Below are 23,543 nucleotides of genomic sequence, written 5' to 3'. Positions count from 1 at the left end.
GAAGAGTCCTCTTTGAATAATGTGGCATTTCATAATACATTTTTTACAACATATTTACTTAATGGAGAGAGTTATGACTCCCTGTCAGAGCGGCAATTAAACATATTGAGGACTTTTGGAGTTCTTATCTTTCTTCCTCCTCCTTTCAACCAAAATATATTTATCTCTCCTCTTCCTCCCGTGGGACCCATGTCTCATAACTGCTCTAAGTGCATTGAAGTAAATTTACCATAAATTAAAGCATCTATAAAAAAAATTTAAAAAGTCATTTTCATTCCTGGGATAGTGACTTATACGCAAAGTAATAGGATGACAGCTGACTATTAAACACATTGAGATATTTTAAAAAGCAAGAAGAATGGAAATGCACACACTTCTAGATTTAAAGTCGAGTCCAGTTATATCAAAATAGGAATCAGCTTTGGCCAATAATTCTTTTATTAAAGCCCCAGTGGATCTCTTCAGTTGCACGCGCATGATAAAGTCAGAGGGTGTGCGTTTTTGCAATGACAGGATTGTTGTGCTGTGGAAGCTTTTACTTTAATCAGCAATATGTTTTAAAGTGATGATGTTACCTCCTTCAACCCATCTCAGATTGAAGGAAGTTTCTGGCTGGCTACTGCAAAGCGACTGATAGATACAATCAGTATGCATTCCATTCAATGGCTATCTGCTGCTAGTCTGAAACCATGCTAGCGAGCTGAACACTCTCAGACCCAACCACCAACTATCATTGTAACCACTCACAAACTTCACCACTCTCTCTGTCTCTCTTGGAGGGATTTTATGGGCGGCACAGTGGTTAGCACTGCTGCCTCACAGCGCCAGGGACCCAGGTTCGATTCCCAGCTTGGATCACTGTCTGCGCGGAGTCTGCACGCTCTCCCTGTGTCTGCGTGGGTTTCCTCTGGGTGCTCCGGTTTCCTCCCAAAGCCCAAAAGACGTGCTGGTTAGGTGTGTCGGCCATGTTAAATTCTCCCTCAGTGTACCCGAACAGGCGCCAGAATGTGGCGACTATGGGATTTTCACTGTAACTTCATTGCAGTGTTAATGTAAGCCTACTTGTGACACTAATAAATAAAAAAACTTCATGGGGTCTGCAAGAAATGTGGTGAACTTAATTAGGTGTGAGCTGGAATTTCACTTTCCTGTTGGCGGATTCCAATTTTGAGATTAACTCAATGGTCTGTTAATGGCAGGTCGAGCCTCAGTAAAAAACAAGTATGATGCACTATCAATTACGACGCGAAGACTTCTGAGAGTGAGGGAAAACTAATAGGCTTTTATTCACAGAGAACAGGAGCACACCCTTGTGGCTGACCTGGTCTGGACTGAGTCAAGGAGGAGGGACCATCACCTTTATACCCCACTCTGGGAGGAAAGGGAGGGGTCTCAGGTGGAAAGGGAGGAGTCTCGGGCCAGGTGCAGCATGGGTGTGTCCAGGCACATACATGTAGTAACAGTGGTTCACCACAAAGTATTCTTTTAAAATAAAAAAAAAACACACATTTGGAGTCCCGTGTGGCTTGCTATACAAGGTGGAGGGAAGAGTAATTCCACCAAAAGTCATGGCGATAGTACAAGTCTGGTTCGCAGTACTTGGTGACAACCACCCTGTTCGCAAACTTGTGCCCAGCAAGCAGGTTCATGGCCTTCTGACAGTCAAGGACAGAAACAAACTCCATGAAGATCTTGCAACAGCCTCTGTGGTGGTTTCCAACTTGTAATACATTTGCATGTCAACGAAATGTTTGCAATTATGCCCTAACTTCATAATGAAGTCAACGGTGCACAAGAGTCTCATGGGATCCTGTCCGTATTGTTTAAAAAGGGACGTGCAACAGTTGGCTTTGTCCAGCCGTGTCCGGTTTCAGCACTTCTCCTTGTTAAGCTCTGTGGCATGAGTGAGGGGCAGAGCAGAACGGCAGCTTGCATGGAGGCCGTGCCAGGGGTCAGGGGAGGGCAAGTGGCGTGGGGTTGGAGGCGTGGAGGAGTGGAAGATGGATCCAAGGGAGAATAGACAATGGGGTAAGGGGCATAAAGGAACAACATGGGAAGGGCCTGGTGGCCTGGGTGCAGTGAGGAGTGTTGGGAATAGTCAGCAAAGGTGTGATAATGAGGGGCCTAAATGGCAGTGACAGTTCTGTTCACATGTGCGTCCATTTCAGGGTGTTGGCTGGCAAAGTGCTTATAGAGCTTTGAGTTTACTCGCAGTATCTCAGTTATCCCCACTGAGTGTGATCTCGGACAATCCCTTTAGAATGCATCGAGTCAGCAGAGCCTCCTAGTTCAGCCATACCCTACATGACGGAACGCACAACACTGGTCACTGACATGAACATTCAACGAGAAATGAATGCAAAAACACATCATTGTTTCTCCCACAATAAAAAAGGTCCCAAACTCCCTTGTAACAATCAATAGATGCCAACCATGGGAGTTGCCAATACATTTAGCTCGCTGGTCTCAATAAATGACAACAATGCACACACGAATAAAATGAAAGCAATGAAATATTTACAAGTGAAATTTAATTTTGAAAATCTTCCACATCACCTTTCTGCTGTCAGTCAGTCTTCTGTTAATGGTAAAGGAGTTGGGCAGGAAAGTTGTGGCCAGGATGAAGAGCCTCCCTGTTTGTCGAGGATGCTCTTTTCCAGCCCACCTGTACTTGCTGCATTGTCAGCAGACGGTAGGTTTCACCACCAAAAGGTTCCCCTGCTGCATGAATGCAAGTGTCTCCCGTGCACACCTCCAATACCTGAAATTTTAACAATATTGTGGAATCCCTACAATGTAGAAGGAGGCCATTCGGCCCATCGAGTCTACACTGACCACAATCCCACCCAGCCCCCTATCCTTGTAGCCCCACGCATTTACCCTGCTAGTTCCCCGACACTAAGGGGCATTTCACCATGGCCAATAAACCTAACCCGCACATCTTTGGAATGTGGGAGGAAACCGGAGCACCTGGAGGAAACCCATGCAGACACGGGGAGAATGTGCAAACAGACAGTGACCCAAGCCAGGAATTGAACCCGGGTCCCTGGCACTGTGAGGCAGCAGTGCTAACCATTGTGCCACCGTGCTGCCACTGTGCCATCGTGCCACCCCTATAATCACGCAATTTGCATGGGAACCGTGGTGCCCACTTCTTGTTGTACCTTCAGGAACAGCATGTTAATGTTATGGTAATCGTACGGTTAAGTTTAAAGATGAATGGTTGGAAAGTATTGATTGGTATCTCAAGCACACATAAAAAGGGACTATGTTTTAGTTACAGTGCTCCTTCAGGGGCTGTCACCCTTCTTCAACTTGTTGACTTCTTGATCATTTGTTCAATTCAAAGCAGTATACAAAGGGACTGCTGGAAAACTGGGGTGTTGGTAGGTTTGAGACAGATCTGTAAACTTACTATCAAGAAAAGGATCTATGTCTAGCTTGGATCCATAATACCCGACATGGCATGATTAAAATTCTGCCCTCTATCTCTCCCTGTTAAGCACACTTCATCACTTTGGTGAGGATGTTTGGTGCAGATGGAGAAGATGTTTCCCCTCATGGGAGAGACCATGACCAGAGGACATAGTCTCAGAATAAAGGGGCGACAATTTAAAATGGAGGTGAGGAGGAATTTCTTCTCTCAGAGGGTTGGGAGTCTTTGGAATACCTTGCCACGGAGAGCTGTGGGGGCAGAGTCCTTGTATATATTTAATGCTGAGATAGATAGACTTTTGATCAATAAGGGAATCAAGGGTTACAAGGAAAGGGTAGGAAAGTGGACGTGAGGAATGTTGGATCAGCCATGATTCTATTGAATGGTGGAGCAGGCTTGAGGGGCTGAACGGCTTACTCCTGTTGCTATCAGTTATGGTCTTATTATGGTCTTTACATACCATTCAGCACAACCAGTTTGCGACTGTGTTTGTGTTCCAGTCAATTCTACTCCCATCTTTCCTCATCTAACTCTACCAGAATAACCTTCTATTCTTTCCTCCCTCATATGCTTATCTAACCTCCCCGTAGTGAGTACTACCATTCTTTGGATAAAGAAGTTTTGTACCTGAATTTTTCAATCTGTGTCCTACAACTGGCTTGAGACTTCAGTTTGTATATTTTAGCACACTTTTGGTAAGCGGGCTGATGAACCACTTGCAAACCCACATAAAGCGGGTTTTGGATGTCAAAAGGCTCCCATGGTATTTTCCCGATCTTAGCTTTCTTATTATTTGTTCATGGGATGTGGGCGCCGCTGGCTGGGACAGCATGTATTGGCCTTCCCTAACTGCCCTCCATCTCAGAGCGTATTTGAGAGTCAACCACATTGCAGGATTTCCTTCCCTAAAGGACATTAGTGAACCAGATGGGTTTTTACAACAATCGACAATGGTTTCATGGTCATCATTAGATTTTTAATTCCAGATTTTTATTGAATTCAAATTTCACCATCTGCCATGGTGGGATTTGAACCCAGGTCCCCAGAGTATCACCCTCGGTGTCTGGATTATTTTGTACCCGTCTATGTGTGTTGGTTCCCCTCCTCACTCTGTCTCTGTAAAATAATTACTTCATAATCATTTTTCTGCCAAAACACGCCCCAAAGTCCCAAGAGTCATGCAGGAACTTACTTTGAAGTGCTTAGGAAATATATATATTTTTATTTATTAGTCACAAGTAGGCTTACATTCACACTGCAGTGAAGTTACTGTGAAAATCCCCTAGTCCCCACACGCCGGCACCTGTTCGGGTACACTGAGGGAGAATTTAGCACGGCCAATGCAGCTAACCAGCACGTCTTTCGGACTGTGAGAGGAAACTGGAGCACCTGGAGGAAACACATGCAGACTCCACACAGACAGTGACCCAAGCCGGAAATTGAACCCGGGTTCCTGGCACTGTGAGGCAGCAGTGCTGACCACTGTGCCACTGTGCCGCCCCAACACATTGGGCTAGAAATTCACTTGGGCAGCAAAGCAAAGCGGGTGATGTCACATTGATTACCAGTTCTACATCCTGCCCAATATGCAGTTGGATTACCTTCAGTAAAACTGAGTACTGGGTGCTGTGTACGACATGCAGCCAATAAATAACTGCTTATTTTGCACAGCTGGTCCAGGTGTGTGTTCTATTCTAGAATTATCATTATTGTCCATATTCCATTACACTTACAATAGTACACAGATTTAATATGCTGGAATTTAATAAATAAAAATTCTAACAGTAGTGTTTGGACAATGCAATAACTATGGACGCGACATACCAGCCATTCATGCCATGCTCCCGCTGCAGCAACGTCAGAAAATTTAGCGCCCAGCCAAATCTCCGTTCACTACAGCAGGATGGGAAAGTCCCACCGGCGTGAACAGTGGTGACATTCTGCCCTACATGTCGCAGGATTATCCTCAGAATGGCATTAATCTTCCTATACTTCAGATGTTATGACACCCATTTTGGTCTTTCTGTCGCCAATACGTCAGAAATTAAAACGGACATTTCACTCCCGTGGTCAGTATCGACACCACAATTAAAATCACAGAATCATATAGTGCAGAAGAAGCCCTTTGGCCCATCAAGTCTGCGCCGACACGTGAGAAACACCTGACCTATCTACCTAATCCCATTTGCCAACACTTGGCCCATAGCCCTGAATGTTGTGATGTGCCAAGTGCTCATCCAGGTACTTTTTAAAGGATGTGAGGCATCCCGCCTCCACCACCCTCCCAGGCAGTGCAATCCAGATCATCACCACCCTCTGGGTAAAAAAGCTTTTCCTCACATCCTCACATTTTATATTGTGAAATAAAAATGATTGAAATAATTTGACAGCATCGAACCATGGAAATTTTCAACCCAGGAAGCTTCAAATATTCATCTACCTTTACCATAAAAAATGCAAGAACATATGTACCAATCACACACACATTCCATGCTCCAACAACTGTCCGTGTGAAATTAAATTCTCATTTTTTCAATGGCAATCTTAAATTGATGGCTGCTCATTACTGACTCCCCAATCAGTGGAAATAGATTTTCCCTATTCACTGGATCATAATTTGAAAAGCTTCCATTAAATTTCTTCTTGTCCTTCTCCGCCCCAGTGGAAATAGTTGCAATACCTCAAGTCTTTTCTCATTACAAGCCTTTGCTTCCTAAACTCCAAGTGAAAATCATGCATACGGACGGAGGGGGGCGGAGGGGGGGGGGGGATGGTGTTGCTGAAGTGGACCCAGCACCGTCCCCTCGGGTACATCACTTCCTAACCTTCTTCAATCTGAGCAACACCCATTTATCCTAACACTTTGTTTCCTGTCCTTCAAACAGCTTTTTATCCCTGCTGCTAGATTTCCTCTTACACCATATGCTTGCAGTTTTCTTTAAAAGAAAAGCCTCTTGGGAGATACCTCATCAAATGTTTTCTGAAAATCTGTAACAACATTCTCTATCAATTCAACATGTTTTTTTTTTTTAATGTATTAAAATGGTCAAACACGATTTGTTGTTAACAAATCTATGCTGCCAGTCTGATTAACCCAGACATTTCTCAATGATGCTTACTATATTGCCTGCAAGCTTTACAATCAGTCACCGATCACAGGAGATGATCTTTCAAAGCGAGTTTGGTACATTGTAGTGAAAGTCAAGAAGGGTCTCTGACAGCTTCACGAGAGGAACATTCCTACAAACATCTTATCATATCGGATAAAAGCAAATTACTGCGGATGCTGGAATCTGAAACCAAAAGAGAAAATGCTGGAAAATCTCAGCAGGTCTGACAGCATCCGTAAGGAGAGAAAAGAGCTGACGTTTCGAGTCCAGATGACACTGGACAAAGTGTCACTTGACACTTTGACAATGGGTCATCTGGACTTGAAAGGTCAGCTCTTGTCTCTCCTTACAGATGCTGTCAGACCTGTTGAGAGTTTCCAGCATTTTCTTCTTTGATCTTATCATATTGACCAGTCTCACAGAAAAGTCACACCCCTTTGTGTTTCATACTTTTTAAAAATTCATTCATGGGACATGGCATCGCTGGCTGGCCAGCATTTATTGCCCATCCCTAGTTGCCTGAGGGCAGTTGAGAGTCAACCAGATTGCTCTGGCTCTGGAGTCACTTTTAGGCCTGACAAGGTAAGGATGGCAGATTTCCTTCCCTAAAGGACATCAGTGAGCCAGATGGATTTTTCCCGACAATCAACAACGGTTTCATGGTCATCAATTAGACTTTTAATTCCAGGTTTTTATTGAATTCAAATTTCAATAGATTCTGTGGTGGGATTTGTGACTGTAGGGCATTGCAATGTGATTGACTTGCAAATGCCCTCTGAAATGGAGGGCAGTTAGAGATGGGCAATAAATGCTGGTCCAGCCAGTGACACCCACATCACGTGAATGAATAAAAAAATAATAATACGTGCCCAAGTATCTTGACACAGAGCTCCTCTGAACAGGCTTGAAGCAGGCAATATTAAGGAGATATTTTGCCCTTGTATTATAAGCAAGATGCTGCCTGGCTGGCATCATACCAACAGATGTGGGACAGAAATTCAAATACAAATGCAACCACAATAATTTACAAATATTTGTGATTCGTTATGAATTGCTTAAGTGTCCACTCCCTTTTTATGTCGATTAAAAGATTCTCTTAAAGTGATCTGTGTTGGAGACCCCTTGCCAGTGCCCCTCCCTCACCATTCACCATTTTTCCCCAGGCATCTTGGAGGCTGTGAATTTATTGTGTGAGTATGAACACACGTTCAACAACTCTGTGGGTCTCTGTGCTGGCACCAAGCCCATGTGTCTAATAAACCCGAATATCTTGTGAGCTAGAATGAAAAGGGCTGGCAGTATAGATGGGATTGAGCAATTTATAGAGAGTTGAGTTTGAGATAGGAATGGAAATGCTTGTGGATGCTAAACATGTCATAGAGACCAGAACCTGTCACAACGTTGTCAGTTCTGTCTTGTCGACATTTAATAGGATCTGAGATTCTTTTCCAATGAGTTTAGTAGATAAACTAGTCACTAAGGTTATTAGAAGGTATTTTTTTCCTTTCTTGTTGATTAAGATGTGGTCGATTCCTTTTCTCCCGTAATCAGTGCTCCACTGGGCCACACTGCACATCTGGGCTAGGATCTTAGCACATTCACAGTAAAGCCCTGGTGACAAACTGCAAAAAGGTTTGACCTTTGCTCTTTGCTCGTGACCCCCCCTTGTTCGATTTGTACTCCAACTAACCAATACCTGATTAGATAATGCTTTGTGCTGGCCTTAAAAGTGAGATAAAAGCTTAAATTTATGACTTGAGTCTAGAGTAGGGCAAGTGCACTCTAATCACATTCAACTGATTCCCTGTCGGGTCATATTTCCCATTTTCATTTTCAAACTTTCTCTTTACGGCTTATTGTACTGCTCTCAATCCTGCTGCTCATCTCAAGAAACTTTCTTTTCCGGGTTTGATTTCTGGTCCAATCAAGTAATTAGACAATTTCAATCATTCAGTGAGATGTAGGAACACAGCAACCTAAGAATTGCAGTTGCCTTCTGGTTGGGTTCACTGCAGTCTCACATAGTCTCGGACAACTGATCCTTGTATACAGCAAAGCCACGTAGCAATAAAAGAACAAGAGGGAGCACCTTGTGATGTAAGTACAGAAGTTCCCCACCCCAAGACAATTTTCATGATCTTTCTGATAAGAAATGGTGAGAGCGGGATAGACATTAAAAAAAATCGTTGAGCTTTTGTTAAAAACCCAAACGTTGGATTTTTTTTTTTAACAAATTAATCTCAATCATTTGACTTCAGATTGGACCAGTGTGTTGGTCTAAAGTGGCACTTTCAAAGATGATTACCTTTAATCTTTCAAAGTACAGAGTTAAATTCACAGACAAATGAAACTGTACACAATCCCACTGTGATTTCTGCAGCTATTTCAACCTAATCGTAATTATCTAAAGGGGTATCAGCAATAGCCAAGATTATTGATGTACCTTTCATTGCCAATATCTTTGTCAATACACTGTGCAATGGCCTGCCTCACATCATCATCAAGTAATTAGAGAGCATCACATTGTGAAAATGGCATCACTGTGCTCAAACATTATGACCATGTATGTCCTTGCAATGTAGAAGCATCCACATTAATTCTAGGCTGTTTTACTCTTTGAAATAGCCGCAATGACTCTTTAACATTTGATTGTTGTAATCACAATGTGCTTGCCATTTTCCTTTCCCCAAAAAAACAAATGGCATGGTGGTATACATCATGATGAACTCCACTTTTTCACTAGCCTGTGAGATCATTGTAACAAAATGACACACAGCTCTTCATTATTGAAGGCAAATGGTGCTGTGGGTGGAATGTTCCCTTCCCATGGGAATCGTAGCAGGCGGGACACGTACCATGCAAAGGTCCGTTGATCCCGGGCTGGATTTTCCAGTCTTGGGGCGAGCGAGGCCGGAAAATCCCACTCATTGTACTACTTTTAGATCTTGCATTCCTTCTTTCAGCTGTGAAGGTTTGTTTGTCCCTCCCAGTGTCAGCTCACAAGGACAGCAATACTGTTGCTGGAAATGTGACACGGGGAGAGCGGGCAGATTCTGCACAGTGACCCAAGCTGGGAATCGAACCCAGGGGTCCCTGGCGCTGTGAGGCAGCAGTGCTAACCACTGTGCCACCGTGCAAGCTCAGTGTATAGGCTGCTCATTGCATCGGGGGGCATTATGACATAACCAATTATTTAACCAGTCATTGACAGTACATTAACCGCGAACAGTCAGATTACTATTGTACCAAGAGTTGAGTTGGTGGTTACACACCTGTATCATTACCAACAGTTGTCATCCAAAGACAAATCTACACCAATCGCCTGCCAAGAGTTAGGTAACATCAAGATTAGATAACATCAATTTTTAGTAAAAAGATTAAATATAAACACGATAAATACAATAAGAAAGAAATATATTGAAATGAATTGTGTTGCAGCAGATCGAGTAGCTATAAGGTGCCGTGTCACCACTGGATTTTGTGAGACCAAAGTTTTTGACGTGGGTTTGTCCCAAAGGCTAGTCCTACTCAAAAGCTCTCATTAGGGGCTGCTGTCATGAATGTGCCGGCAGATTAATGGCCACCAGCATTTCAAAAGCTATTTTACAGGATGTGAATCTCAACAACGAGATTAGCAGTTGTAGACGGACCAAAATAAATACATCGTCCTGCTAACAGGAACCACTTTGGGGGAGACAATTGCACCATTCTGGGAAGATATACATATGTTAATTTTTTAGAACTAACAGAAGCCGAGGGGACAGACAGCCAAATATACAGGGAGAATCTTCAAAGGGAAACAATGATATAATTGGCAATCTTTTCTTGGAAGCAGGGTGCAGATTCCATCTAGCTGCCTGAGGGGCAGATTTTCCAATCAGCTGCCTGTCAGCCGGTTCTAGCTGGCAGATCAGAGGCAAGAGTGCAGAAACCTTCGTGGAGACAGTTAAAACCCATATCTTCACTGAATGAAGAAGAGACGTTCCCCAGAATAACTACTCAATCATATACAGAGTGGTAACTAAAAGCTGGCCTTTACTCATAGATCTATTAGATTAGATGTTGTTTGGGAAGTGGGAAGTGCTGAAAGAGTTCAGATCTTGTAAATGTACGTTGAATCAAAAGAGTAATTTCTACTTAAACTGTGTGGGTATGTTTAGTAGTCACTTGTATGTAACTGTCTTAGATCATTATAGTCCTGTTCATGTACATGTGCCTTTTCTTTATTATAATAAATAGTATTTAAAGGATGTAATACTACGACTGGGCTCATTACAGTTCTCACTAGGTATCGTTAATGTCTCCTTACACCATCCCTGTAGACAAAACAATATACCACCACGAACCGGTGCTTCCAAGTTGTGACACCATTGCAGGTAACATCAGCAGGGTTTGTAACTCTGTTAGAGAAAAAAATCATTCACACCAGGGCTCACTGAGGTAAACTTCAACTCACCACCTGCATATCAAACAGGCATTGTAAATCGGCTACCCGCTATAGAAATAGCCTGATTGTTATTTCTAATGATTTCAGCAGAAGGGAAATGGGTCAGTTGTTGCACGGTTTGGTTGAATTTGGTTGAATGCTAGCCCGACACTGATATGGTGAAATGAAAATCTACTACATTATGTGAAAAGTTAGGCAACTCTGCTTCCCATCAAAACATCAACTGCAAGTTTTGCTTTGTCTGCAATGGGACATGACTAGTCATTCAGTACACTTAGTGAATAAACACATTTAAAAACTAAACACTTATCCTCCTGAAAGGAAGTCAATCGCAGATCAAACCAGTAGTTCTTTTCCAAAAAACACAAACCGCGCCTCAAAAAGTAGATGCATTTAAAACGTATAGAATTGAAAGTATGTGCTTACTTCCCAGCCATGAGAAGGATCCTTCAAGCTCAATAGCTCTTCCCCAACATAAGGGCCAAGTCTTTCACCTGCTTCAAGCTTTCTTTTAGTCCATATTCCTAATCCGGCACCTAGGATGCTTGACTCGCGAAGTTCAAATTCTGGGGGAATGAGAATATCATCGGGAATGTAGATGGGAGCTTTGTAGGGGGAGCCATCCTGTGGCGTGAAGTCTTCATTCGATGTGGCAGGTGAGGATAGGTCATGTGCACTGAGGGACAGAGGTCCTGTCTCATCATCAGCGATAGGCTCCTCTACTGGCGCAATGGCAGAGTATCCATCATACAGGCCGTCATCACCTAATTAGAAAGATAAAGCAGATACGAATGAGTTGGTGACTGCAAACCAACGATCGTGGTAAAAATTATGATTGATATTTAACCGACTCTGGAGTGATGAGAGAATATTGCATCAATTCAGATAGTAATGGTAATCTCAAGCAGCATTAGAGAATTGAGGTCGCTCAGAATATCAATAGAAACGTGGGACCGAAGTGAAAAATTGGGGTCATTCAGGGTAGCACAGGAAACCTGGGATAAAGGGGAAAGAACTGAAATCACGCAGGGCATCAACAGTCATTGACAAAGAAACATGAACAAGTGAGTCTAGGAATCTAAATGGGAAGAAATGGAGGAAGAAACTTGAAGTGAAATTGACCAAAATTGCCAGTAGTAGCAAAAAGGAAAAGACAAGTCTGACCTGCCATGTTTAAGATTAATTACTGAATAATCATTCATAAAATATGAATGAACTCCACACTACAACATTGGAAGCTTTAATGTATATATGTATTTTAAAAAAGCATGTATTATTTATCAACAAAATAACTGAGTCCCATAGTGATAGTGCCAATTCTTATGTTGATTACATCCCCTGTTAAGTAACTGAGTAAAAAGCTCAAATATTTTCTCCTTGGTTTTTAATCATTTTATAAAATGCAGCTTCTGCCTAATCTAGGAAAGCGCTTATTAAAGCACACAAAATCACCACTTGACCATGTGTAAGAGGGAATAATTCTCTTGTTGGCTTCCTGCATCCCTCCACAACAAAAGCTAGTCAACTCTCGAAGAATCTCTTGGCAGAAGCGTACTGTTTCAAAAAATACTGCGTTGAAATGATTCTACTGTTTAATAATATTAAGCATCATTGAGACCCTGGTAAGATTCAAGACAAATTTGGAAATACAATGCAAGCGTTATCATTTTCCTGATTAAATTGAACCTTTGGGAACCAGTATAATGAACGCCAAATGATCTTTGATCTGGAGGTGGCGAATGCCTTGATCTGGTAAGGGGGCAATTCCTCTGCTAAAAATGCTACAGTCGGCCCTCTTACATATTCCACCCAATTTCAGCTCTGAACACAGAAGACATAAATCTTTTCTTCCTGAGACCCTGTTGGTCCGGTTCCTGACAGTGAAGATATAGAAATCAGTACAAGTCATCATCGCTGTCACGGTGTCATCAATGACCCCTGTGACCTACAAGTGCTATCAGCTGCTGCTCCCAATGTATAATTTAAAGGTCTAAATTCTATTCTATTCCCTGGGCGAAAGTCATCCATACCCCTTCCTCTGTCCCTGTGACAATGCAGCTAAGTTTCATTTATCTAAACATCGCCCTGAAACTCTGCTTTAAACCAGTTGAAGGCTGAGCAGGGTAAGGCTTACACCATGTGTCGGCTGTAGCATGATTAGAAACTCATAATAACAACTGATTTTATGATTTCATTACATCTAATACGCAAAGAGCACTTCCCCTCACGTCGGATTTCAGGACCATTCTAAAGACAATCCTTAAAGCTCTGGTGAACTACATTACTTTTTATATCAATTGTATCAAACTGATTTTGGGGTGGCATGGTGGCACAATGGTTAGCACTGCTGCCTCACAGCACAAGGGTCCTGGGTTCAATTCCAGCCTCTGTTCACTGTCTGTGCGGAGTTTGCACGTTCTCCCCGTGCCTGCATGGGCTTCCTCCGGGTGTTCCGGTTTCCTCCCACACTCCAAACATTTGCAGGTAAGGTGGATTGGCCATGCCAAATTGACCCTTAGTGTCAAGGGGATTAATAGGGTAAATACATGAGGTTACGGGGATAGGGCCTGGGTGGGACTGTTGTCGGTGCAGGCTTGATGAGCCGAATGGCCTCCTTCTGGCTGTAGGGATTCTATTCTATGAATCTTCCTTATAAATTAATCTCCTGAGGGTGGGACTTTCAGGCCGCGCACGCCCCAACGTCGGAAAATCCCATGGTCCGTGTCCCACCTGCTACGATTCCTGTGGCAGGCGGGATACAAAAATTCCACCCCTATTCTTTGCTTCTCTGCCTGAGATCAGTGAGGGGGAAGGGGGGGGGGTCCGCTGCCACTCTGCCTGTGATCAATGAGGCAGAAGGGGGGTCAGCTGCCACTCTTCCTGTGATCAGTGAGGGGGAAGGGGGAGGGGCCTGTGATCGATCTTTGTGACAGAAGGGGTGGCAATCAGGAGGTCAGTAATGTTGTGGGGTGGGGCAATGTCTGTGGGGACCAGTGGAAGGCATTATCCAGCCTGGGAGCGATGTGGTAGGGGAGCCGCATTCTATCATTTTTTTTTCTGCGCATGCGCAGTTGGAGACGCTGATCGGAGCTGCAGGATTTTGGGCGCGTTAAGTCCCACAGGCTTCTGCAGCACGATTCAGAATTGCTGGTATTTTTTCAGGCAGGGTGCGTATGGGGGCGCCTGAGAACAGGTCTAAATGTCGGATCCGAAACACTCCCAGTTTCAAGTCCGCCCAGTACATAGAATCAAAATGGTAAAATAGGGCCCATAATGTTTTCACCACCGGCTGTCATTTTGCAATGTAAGACCATTTCTAAATAATGTTCAATCCAGCAGTCTGCTGAAGAAAGAGTGAGGCTCATTCAATATCAACAGATGCAAATGACCTGTCCTCTTTTACTGAACCCAGTTACCAACCAATCAGCCAGCTCTGCTATGCTGGTCTTGATTATTAGCTGCAAGCAACTTTGCAGCGAACACATTGCAAATTCGGACACCAGCCTTGCAGGCCAGACTACGAAAGGAGATTTTAAATGCCAGCTGAAGATGAGTTGGCCCACTAATGTTACGAAATAATTAGCACAAATAAGTTTCCTCCCTTTCCTTAAATACTTTTAGTCAGATCATCTTCAACAAAGAGTTCTTAGAAGCTCTAGAATTGGCAACCATAAGTCGATACTTCCTCGTGAAAAAACGTTTGGTAAAGTCCTGTTCTTATTTGCAGAGAAAAACTAAGCACATGTTGTTGAACACAAGTAGTAATGTACTTCAACGCAATTTACATTGTTGGATGATATGGTTATAAAGAAGCGAACAAAAATGTCTAAAACATTTATTAATGAGTGCATGCCGGTTACAGTGATGAGGCAGAGCACAAATAATGGGGAAACCTAGAAACAGCTAACTGCTTTACAGCTTTGAATGTTAAGATTTCCACTGAGGAACCTTTCCCACCAGGAGCACATATCTGAAATTTGGGGGGGGTTCAATGCACATTTAAATTAATGAGTTGAATATTGCGGCTCACCACCCCACCACCCCCCCCCCCCCCACCCCGTCACCGCCCATTTCATCATGTGCAGTATTGACTTGTGAATTAGACTATCCATGGATTGTATAGTTAATATGTTTTTAAATTTATTAGTGTCACAAGTAGGCTTACATTGACACTGCCATGAATTTACAGTGAAAATCCCCAAGTCGCCACACTCCAGTGCCTGTTCGGATACACTGTGGGAGAATTTAGCATGACCAATGCACCTAACCAGCACGTCTTTCGGACTGTGGGAGGAAACCAGAGCACCCGGAGGAAACCCACGCAAACACGGGAGGAAAGTGCAGACTCCGCACAGTGACCCAAATCAGGAATCGAACCCGGGCCCCTTGCGCTGTGAGGAAGCAGTGCTAACCACTGTGCCACTGTACCACCCACACTGTGTCTGCCAATGCACAGTTCAGTGACTTTGGCTTCTGAATATTTTTTTGATTTCCTTTCGCACCCCTCCTTTCCTGAATGAGGTGATTCATGCTGAAGCGTGATTATGAGTGTTGGTCTTGACAGGAAATCTGTTGCAATACATACATGTATGAATTTCCAGGGTTATTGGACTTATAGATTTACAGTTACATTTCTTCAAACGCTGCAAATTCTTTACAAATTAGGTTTCCTGGCATAGTTTTATCTCTCATGTCTTATTCAGTTAGCTATTCTTCACATGCAAGACACAGTAGTGAGTTTCATTTGGCTATTTCACCATGATGGATGTCATAGCCTGATTCTTTCTTCACCTGTTGTCCACACATATACACATTCTCCAGCAGAATTTCTGACTCCAAATGTGCTGGGAATGTTTTCACTTTGTTAGCCGAGCACTAAGACCAATAACAACACCTACTGTAGCCACCCGAGCCAAGATCAAGCCGTTTAGCAGAGCTTTGTGGGGTATAATACCAGACTGGGTGGTTTGTTTACCCACTATCAGTGGGGGAGCTCATCCTGAATATCTTTTTAGAATGAGGCCATTCGGCCCATTGGTTCTGCACCCACCACATTCCCACCCAGGCCCTATTCCCATAACCCCAAATATTTACTCTGCTAATCCCCTGACACTAGGGTCAATTTAGCATGGCCAATCAACCTAACCCGCACATCTTCTTTGGACTGTGGGAAGAAACCGGAGCACCCGGAGGAAACCCCCACAGACGCGGGAGAATGTGCAAACTCTGCACAGACAGTGACCCAAGCCGGGAATCGAACTCAGGTCCCTGGCGCTTGTGAGGCGACAATGCTAACAACTGTGCCACCGTGCCGCCCATTTTAAGAGCTGACATGAAATAATTTAGTAAAATAAAACCAAAGTACTGCGGATGCTGTAGCGGCAGCACGGAGGCACAGAGGTTAGGACTGTTGCCTCACAGCGCCAGGGGCCCGGGTTCGATTCCCGGCTTGGATCATTGTCTGTACAGAGTCTGCACATTTTCCCCGTGTCTGCGTGGGTTTCCTTCGGGTGCTCCGGTTTCCTCTCACAGTCCAAAGATGTGCAGGTTAGGTGGATTGGCCATGCTATATTGCCCCTAAGTGGCAGGGGGACTAGCTATAGGGTAAATGCTTGGAGTTATGGGGATAGGGCCTGGGTGAGATTGTGGTCAGTGAAGACTCAATGGGCCGAATGGTCTCCTTCTGCATTGTAGGGATTCTATGATCTGAAATAAAAACAGAAAATGCTGGAACATTGCAGCACCTGTAGCGAAAGTTAACATTCGGAGTCTGTGTGACCCTCCATATATGATTTAATTTAGACTTGTGCTGCTGGGAATTGCTCTAATCGCTCAAAGCGTAACTCTGCTGTGTCCTAACTCCTATCCAAGTCTCAATGACCTAACATCCCTGTGCTGGCTGACCTACATTTTCTCCCGGTCAAACGACACCTTGATTTTAAAATTCCAATCCTAGCTTTCAAAGCCCCCCATGGCCTCACTAAGCTGCAACTCCACAGGTCCCGCCTCCCCCTCTCTGTAATCTCCTTTGCCCTAAAACCCTCCGAGATCTCAGGGTCCACAAATTCCAGCCTCTTGAATATTCCAAATCTTCATCATTCCACAATGACTGCCCTGACTGAGTTGCCTCAGCTCTAAGCTCTGGAATTCTCTCCCTAAATCTCTCTAGCTCTCTTTCCTCCATTAAGGTGCTCCTCAAAAGCTACCGGCATGATCTTACCGGCCATTCACGCCAAGCTCCCGCTGCAGCAAGGTCGGACAATTTGACAGTTAGCCAAATCTCCGTTCACTGTGACGGGATGGAAAAATCCCGATGGCACGAATGGTGGTAAGATTCCAACCTACCTCTTTAATCAAGCTTTTGGTCATCTGACCTAATCTTTCTTTATGTGGTCAGTGTCAATGTGTGTTCCATAACTGTCTCATGAAGCATTTTGGAACACTTTAGGTGCTACACAAATGCACGTTAATTTTTGTTGAAAAGTTAACCTAAGCCCTAAAGTATCCCTAAGCATTCTGATGATACAAGGCTATCTGGCCATCTGCTCTCTCCTAAAAAATTCCATTAAACAATATAACATTTAATAATTAAATTGATTTACATTTATACAATATTGTGTGTGTGTTGCGGGCAGTAGGGGCCGGCAGAATACCATTACATATTTCATAATCAGGATCAGACACATGCCAACAGGTGATTTATAGATTATCCTCGGCACTGAATATAGAGTGACATTATGCCTTTCCAATACAATGTTGGAAAGGATGTATCAGCACTAAGTGTTTCTAAGTGTCCCTAAGCTTTACACATCAGCCATTGTGGATGTAGTAAGGGCTCCCCCCATCAACTGAAGCCTTTGCTATGTTCAGTGAAGGGTTTCTATGATTCATTTTGAATGGTATAAACACTGACAAGTGTTTGCCAACAGAAAACCTTCACCTTTAATTCCAATGAGCAATAGGAAAGCAGACGATGGGGGCTTTTACGGTGAACTATTAGGAAGTGACCAGAGATCGGGGACATTTCTGGATAGGAATAACTCTGATGATGAGCGATGTGGCAAGACTAATGTATCCCTAACCCTGCATGACATGTCACAACGGGTCACTTTAATACACAGCTTTGCTGGTGAAATGTAAAACTTCTCAGTGGGAGCTTCCTTTAGATGGCAAGGGGTGCGCCGATAGAAAATGTACTATTAGCACGCGAGAGTAAGCAGAGCCTGACTGCCGAGGAGTAATTAGTCCAGAAGAGGATGGGTGCTAGCCGAGGATCTTTGGCAACTCATCCTCAGCAGGTAATGTCTGGCTACATCCGCTGCAGTCTCCTACACTACAGGAGGCCAAAGGCTTCCAACTGACCAGAATGATGTTATCAAGCTGCGGGAATCAGGACCGTAAGATCAGAGAACACAAATCATTAATCCTTCCTGACACTGGCATCTTGGATAAGCCCTTGGAGAGGTTTTTGACTTGTATTTCTGGCTGATTTCCACATTTTAAAAAAAAAAACTGTACCAACGCTTCATCAGAAACAAAGCGGTTTCTCCAGTGCAATTTGTTACATGCAAAGATTTTTGCTGTGCCAATTGCTTTTTTTTTTCATGCAGCCACTGTAAAAAGAGCCAACATCATTTGAGAGTAAATAAGGAAATATTTGGATCCGTGCAGCAAATGGAACGGCCGGGTTTCAAAATGATTGGCGAGTCCAGTTTTCTACAAAAGTAAACAGATGTAACAAAAATGCTGAAGGGAGAGGAAGAAATGAGAAATAAGTAAAATAGGAGGCATATTGGAAAAGAAGAAAGGTGAACAAGAGAATGGGAAAATGTCAGCAATCGAAAAATAGAGCAGAAAACATTTTGGTTGTTATGATATCTATGGCAAACATTACTATTTCATAGAAATCATAGAAACCCTACAGTACAGAAAGAGGCCATTCGGCCAATCGAGTCTGCACCGACCACAATCCCACCCAGGCCCTATCCCCATATATTTACCCACTAATCCCTCTAACCTACACATCTCAGGACACTAAGGGCAATTTTTAGCATGGCCAATCAACCTAACCCGCACATCTTTGGACTGTGGGAGGAAACCGGAGCGCCCGGAGGAAACCCACACAGACACGAGGAGAATGTGCAAACTCCACACAGACAGTGACCCAAGCCGGGAATCGAACCCAGGTTTCTGGAGCTGTGAAGCAGCAGTGCTAACCACTGTGCTACCGTGCCGCCCCTATTTGTTGAATGTTTGACAGTGGGAAGGGTGAAAGGTCCATTTAATGCTGAACTTTCTGAATTGTTCTGTGTTTTGTTTTGCCTTATTTCAGACACACATTGTCAACCACATGCAGCAATAAGTTGCCTACTTTCTGAAGTTATCTCAGCAACACCAGGTACTGAGTACAAGGGTTTAGCACTGTGGGAAATGTCCCTCATATCCATTTGGACTTCACTGATAAATGGCACCTGACATAAATTCGAGATGTTTAATTGTGGATTGTTTCCACAGGTTCTTGCCATTTAAACTCTTAACCCTACATGTCAGGTTTTTCGATAAACGTAATCTTTTTAATAGCATGGAGTGGAGTTTGCACGTTCTCCCCGTGTCTGCGTGGGTTTCCTCCGGGTGCTCCGGTTTCCTCCCACACTCCAAAGACGTGCAGGTTGGGTTGATTGGCTATGCTAAATTGACCCTTAGTGTCAGTGGGATTAGCAGGGTAAATACATGAGGTTAAGGGCCGAGGTGGATTGTGGTCGGTGCAGACTCGATGGGCCAAATGGCCTCCTTCTGCACTGTGCTATGGATTCTAACATGAAATCCAACTTTGCCCACACAAGGTTATTTTAGTTTTATTTCAAGTTCAAATCTTAAATAAGTCTCATTTTCAAGATGAATGTTTGGGCAGTTTAAATCTGGTTCTCCAGCTCACATCAGAAAGGTAAGGAGTGGAATCTATGTGTGCGCTCTGCGATTGTTCGAATATTCTCAATGTCATGTATCTATCGAGTATTATATTATAATTCCATTATTCAGCTCATATCCAGCAGCACCCATACTCCATTAAATATTTATTGACTGAAAAATCACTGCCTAATAGCTCGTGCTCTCCTATTGCCAGTTACTTCACTGGAGAACGTGCTTATGTTAAACTCTCCGGGGATCAGGTCAAAGTAAGGGTAGCCTGTAGTTTAGTGACACAAAGAATTCTAAAATAAGGGCCTGATTAGCAATACTACACTCTCCGTGTACTCCAGACTTCAATTGAACAATAATCATCATTTTTACAAAAATGTCTTCTTTCCTATATTTTCAAAGATACATGAGATCAGAACCTCAAATTTGCTGTTTACAAACATTTACACCACAGTTTTGGCAATACTGAGTACCCGGGGTGTAAATTAGGTGTTAGGACCCAAATGGTTTCTGCAGTTAAAACTAGCAACCTTTCCTTCTCCAGAGAACCCAGTCTGCTCCATCCCAGTGTTGAATTAGGTCCTGGGCCGAGATTCAAGGATTTCTTTTGCACTTATGCAATTACTGTAGTTTAAACACACCCTGAAAACAGCTTAATAAGGCAAGAATAGATAGCCCCCGCAAATTGGCCATGGGGCCACGATGCACCATTGCTCTGCACTCTATCAAAGTGATGCAGGCAGCTTGCAAACTTCATGCTATTTTTTTCTTATTAATTCATGGGACATGGGCATCACTGGCTGGCCAGCATTTATTGTCCATCCCTAGTTGCCTGAGGTCAGTTGAAAGTCAACCACATAGGGCGACATGGTGGCACACTTGTTGGCACTGCTGCCTCACAGCGCCAGAGACCTGGGTTCGACTACCAGCTTGGGTCACTGTCCTTACGGAGTCTGCCCATTCTCCCTGTGTCTGCGTGGGTTTCCTCCGGGTGCTCTGGTTTCCTCCCACGGTCCAAAAGACGTGCTGGTTAGGTGCATTGCCCATGCTAAATTCTCCCTCAGTGTACCCGAACAGGTGCCAGGGTATGGCAACTAGGGGATTTTCACAGTAACTTCATTGCAGTGTTATTGTAAGCCTACTTGTGACACTAATAAATAAACTTTAAACAAACCGTTGCTGTGGCTCTTGAGTCACATATAGGCCTGACCAGTTAAGGACAGCAGATTTCCTTCCCTAAAGGACATTAGTGAACCAGATGGGTTTTTCTGACAATCAACAATGGCTTCACGGTCATCAGTAGATTCTTAATTCCAGGTATTTTTTATTGAATTCAAATTCCACCATCTGCTGTGGCAGGATTCGAAGCTGGGTCCCCGAACATTAGCTGAGTTTTGGATTAATAGTCTAGCGATAATACCACTAGGCCATCACCTGTTAATTATAATGATTGTGGCTTGCAGTCCAGTGCTGAGTATCAGCACTGCTCAGTACGAGGAGGCCTGAGTTTGTGTTAGGCTTGCATCACTTAGAGCTGGTCTGCGCTTCTTAAAGCCAAACTGTACCTTTTAAAGGTCAGGTGCATTCTGGCTACAACAGTGGATGAAACAGCTTGAAAAAGAGTGGAAGACCTGGTGTAAGGAACAGGGAGAATGTCCCAGAGCTCCTCAGATGCTGCATGGAGACCTTAATGCAGGAGGAAAGAGATTCTATTTCCTCACATGAGTGCTTGTGGCAATCAAAGCCAGCAGACTAACCCCGAGGACCTGCATGCAGCAGTGAAAGACATTTTATGACCTTACAAATGGTCAAAGTCAGTGAATGCATCTGCACATGGCATACCCTACCAACTCTGCCACCAGCCTCACACACTGCATCATTCTTCACAGCCCCTTCACTCACCGACCAATATTACCTATCAACCACAACTCAAACCTCACATTCATAAACTTCACCTCATTCATCTCACCCTCACTGTTAGCATTGCTGGAAGCCACAAACTCACAGCTCAGAGCCTGCACGCAATGCCAATTATTCAACTGCGAAAGCCACATCACCCAAACACGTTGCATTCACTGATGCACTTAGCTCTATGATTCTATGAATCTAGGATTCTCTCTTTTGCAGGACAAGATGGCTTGCAACTGATAGTGGCAGCAACTATCCAGTTGGTGACAGGCACATTTCTAGTGTAGCTGTCTCTGAGGCTATAGCAAGTGGATACAGTGACCATCCAGGCTGATAGTATGTTTCTGCTGAATGCACCTTCCCAAATCCCACTTCACCCTCATCCCACACTCTGCTAGCAGCGCTTATCCTGGAACTCCCACAAAAATCTCATACTTCCAGACACTCAGCTGCCTCACAGTGCCAGGGATCCGGATTCAATTCCTGGCTTGGGTTATTGTCTACGTGGAGTCTGCACGTTCTCCCTGTATCTGCATGGGTTTTCTCCGGGTGCTCCGGTTTCCTCCCACAATCCAAAGATGTGCGGGTTAGGTGCATTGGCCATTCTAAATTGCCCCTTAGTGTCCCGGGATGCATAGGTTAGAGGGATTAGTGGGGTAAATATGTGGGGTTAAGGAGATAGGACCTAGGTGGGATTGTTGCCAGTGCATACTAGATGGGCCAAATGGCTTCCTTCTGCACTGTAGGGATTCCATTTAAAAAATTCCATCAAAAAAAGTTGGATGATGATGCCTTTAAATAGCGCTGGTGGGGTTGGGGGAAGGATGGTCCTTCATGCTGTTGAATTCCTAATCCATTGGGCATATTTATGGGATGGTGTTACCTCGAGCATCAAGGTCAAAAATGACAGGTCAGGCATCCAACAAGCAGTGGATGCTGTCCAATGTCATGAGCTGCCTGTCACACATTGCACAGCTAGAACGGTCAATAACGTGGTGCGTGACATGCATGGGAGTGGCATGGGTGCCATTACTCCCCTAAACCAGCAGCTACAGAGCTGAAACCACTGCTGTTCCAGATACAAAGTGAATATTTATGATTCTAACCATACGAAAAACAATTTGCTCATGAAGGTGAGGAATGCTGGGGATGGGGAATGAAATGCCATTCTACTTCTGACCTGAGAGTGTCTGCAACAAGCACTTGCAGGAAAGGTAGAGGTTGGGTGAGATCCAAGCTAAAGCTAACTCCATTTCACTTCAACAAGGAACCATTCAGAGAAAAACACTTCTCACCACATCACTTTGATAACTATCATTTTCCACAACAGTTATTCTTGGAGGGGAGATTTCCTCTGTTCACAACTTGTCATAAAATTATAAACTAATTCATAAAGAAAACATTTGTGATTTACCACCAATAGTGATCAAAGTAAATCTCTTCCCTCCCGTCTACTCTGAATAGAACTGCAAATTAATTTGCCTCGTGTTTTATGTAAAATCATATTCACTGACATCTAGACTGGGAACAATCAAAATCACAGGGAGGTGATGGCCTCGTGATATTATCACTAGACTATTAATCCAGAAACTCTGCTGGGGACCTGGGTTTGAACCATGGCAAATTGTGGAATTTGAATTCAATAATATCTGGAATTAAGAATCTACTCATGACCATGAAACCACTGTCAATTGTCAGGAGAACCCATCTGGTTCACTAATGA

The 23,543-nt window shown here is 43.7% G+C and overlaps 1 protein-coding gene across 1 annotated transcript in view; it reads right to left on the bottom strand.

Annotated features, from left to right (window-relative positions):
* mecom (MDS1 and EVI1 complex locus) overlaps window positions 1-23,543 on the bottom strand; it is a 748,693-nt gene that overhangs the window by 430,079 nt on the left and 295,071 nt on the right. The window contains exon 2 of the mRNA XM_078206201.1: window positions 11,420-11,757. Coding sequence (XP_078062327.1) covers window positions 11,420-11,757 — 338 coding nt within the window. The remainder of the gene's footprint in view (window positions 1-11,419; window positions 11,758-23,543) is intronic.

The sequence above is a fragment of the Mustelus asterias genome, chromosome 3 (genome assembly GCF_964213995.1).
Source record: "Mustelus asterias chromosome 3, sMusAst1.hap1.1, whole genome shotgun sequence".
Taxonomy (NCBI): Eukaryota; Metazoa; Chordata; class Chondrichthyes; order Carcharhiniformes; family Triakidae; genus Mustelus; species Mustelus asterias.
Note: the sequence above shows the minus strand (reverse complement) of the source record. Positions and strands in the feature narration are given on the sequence as shown.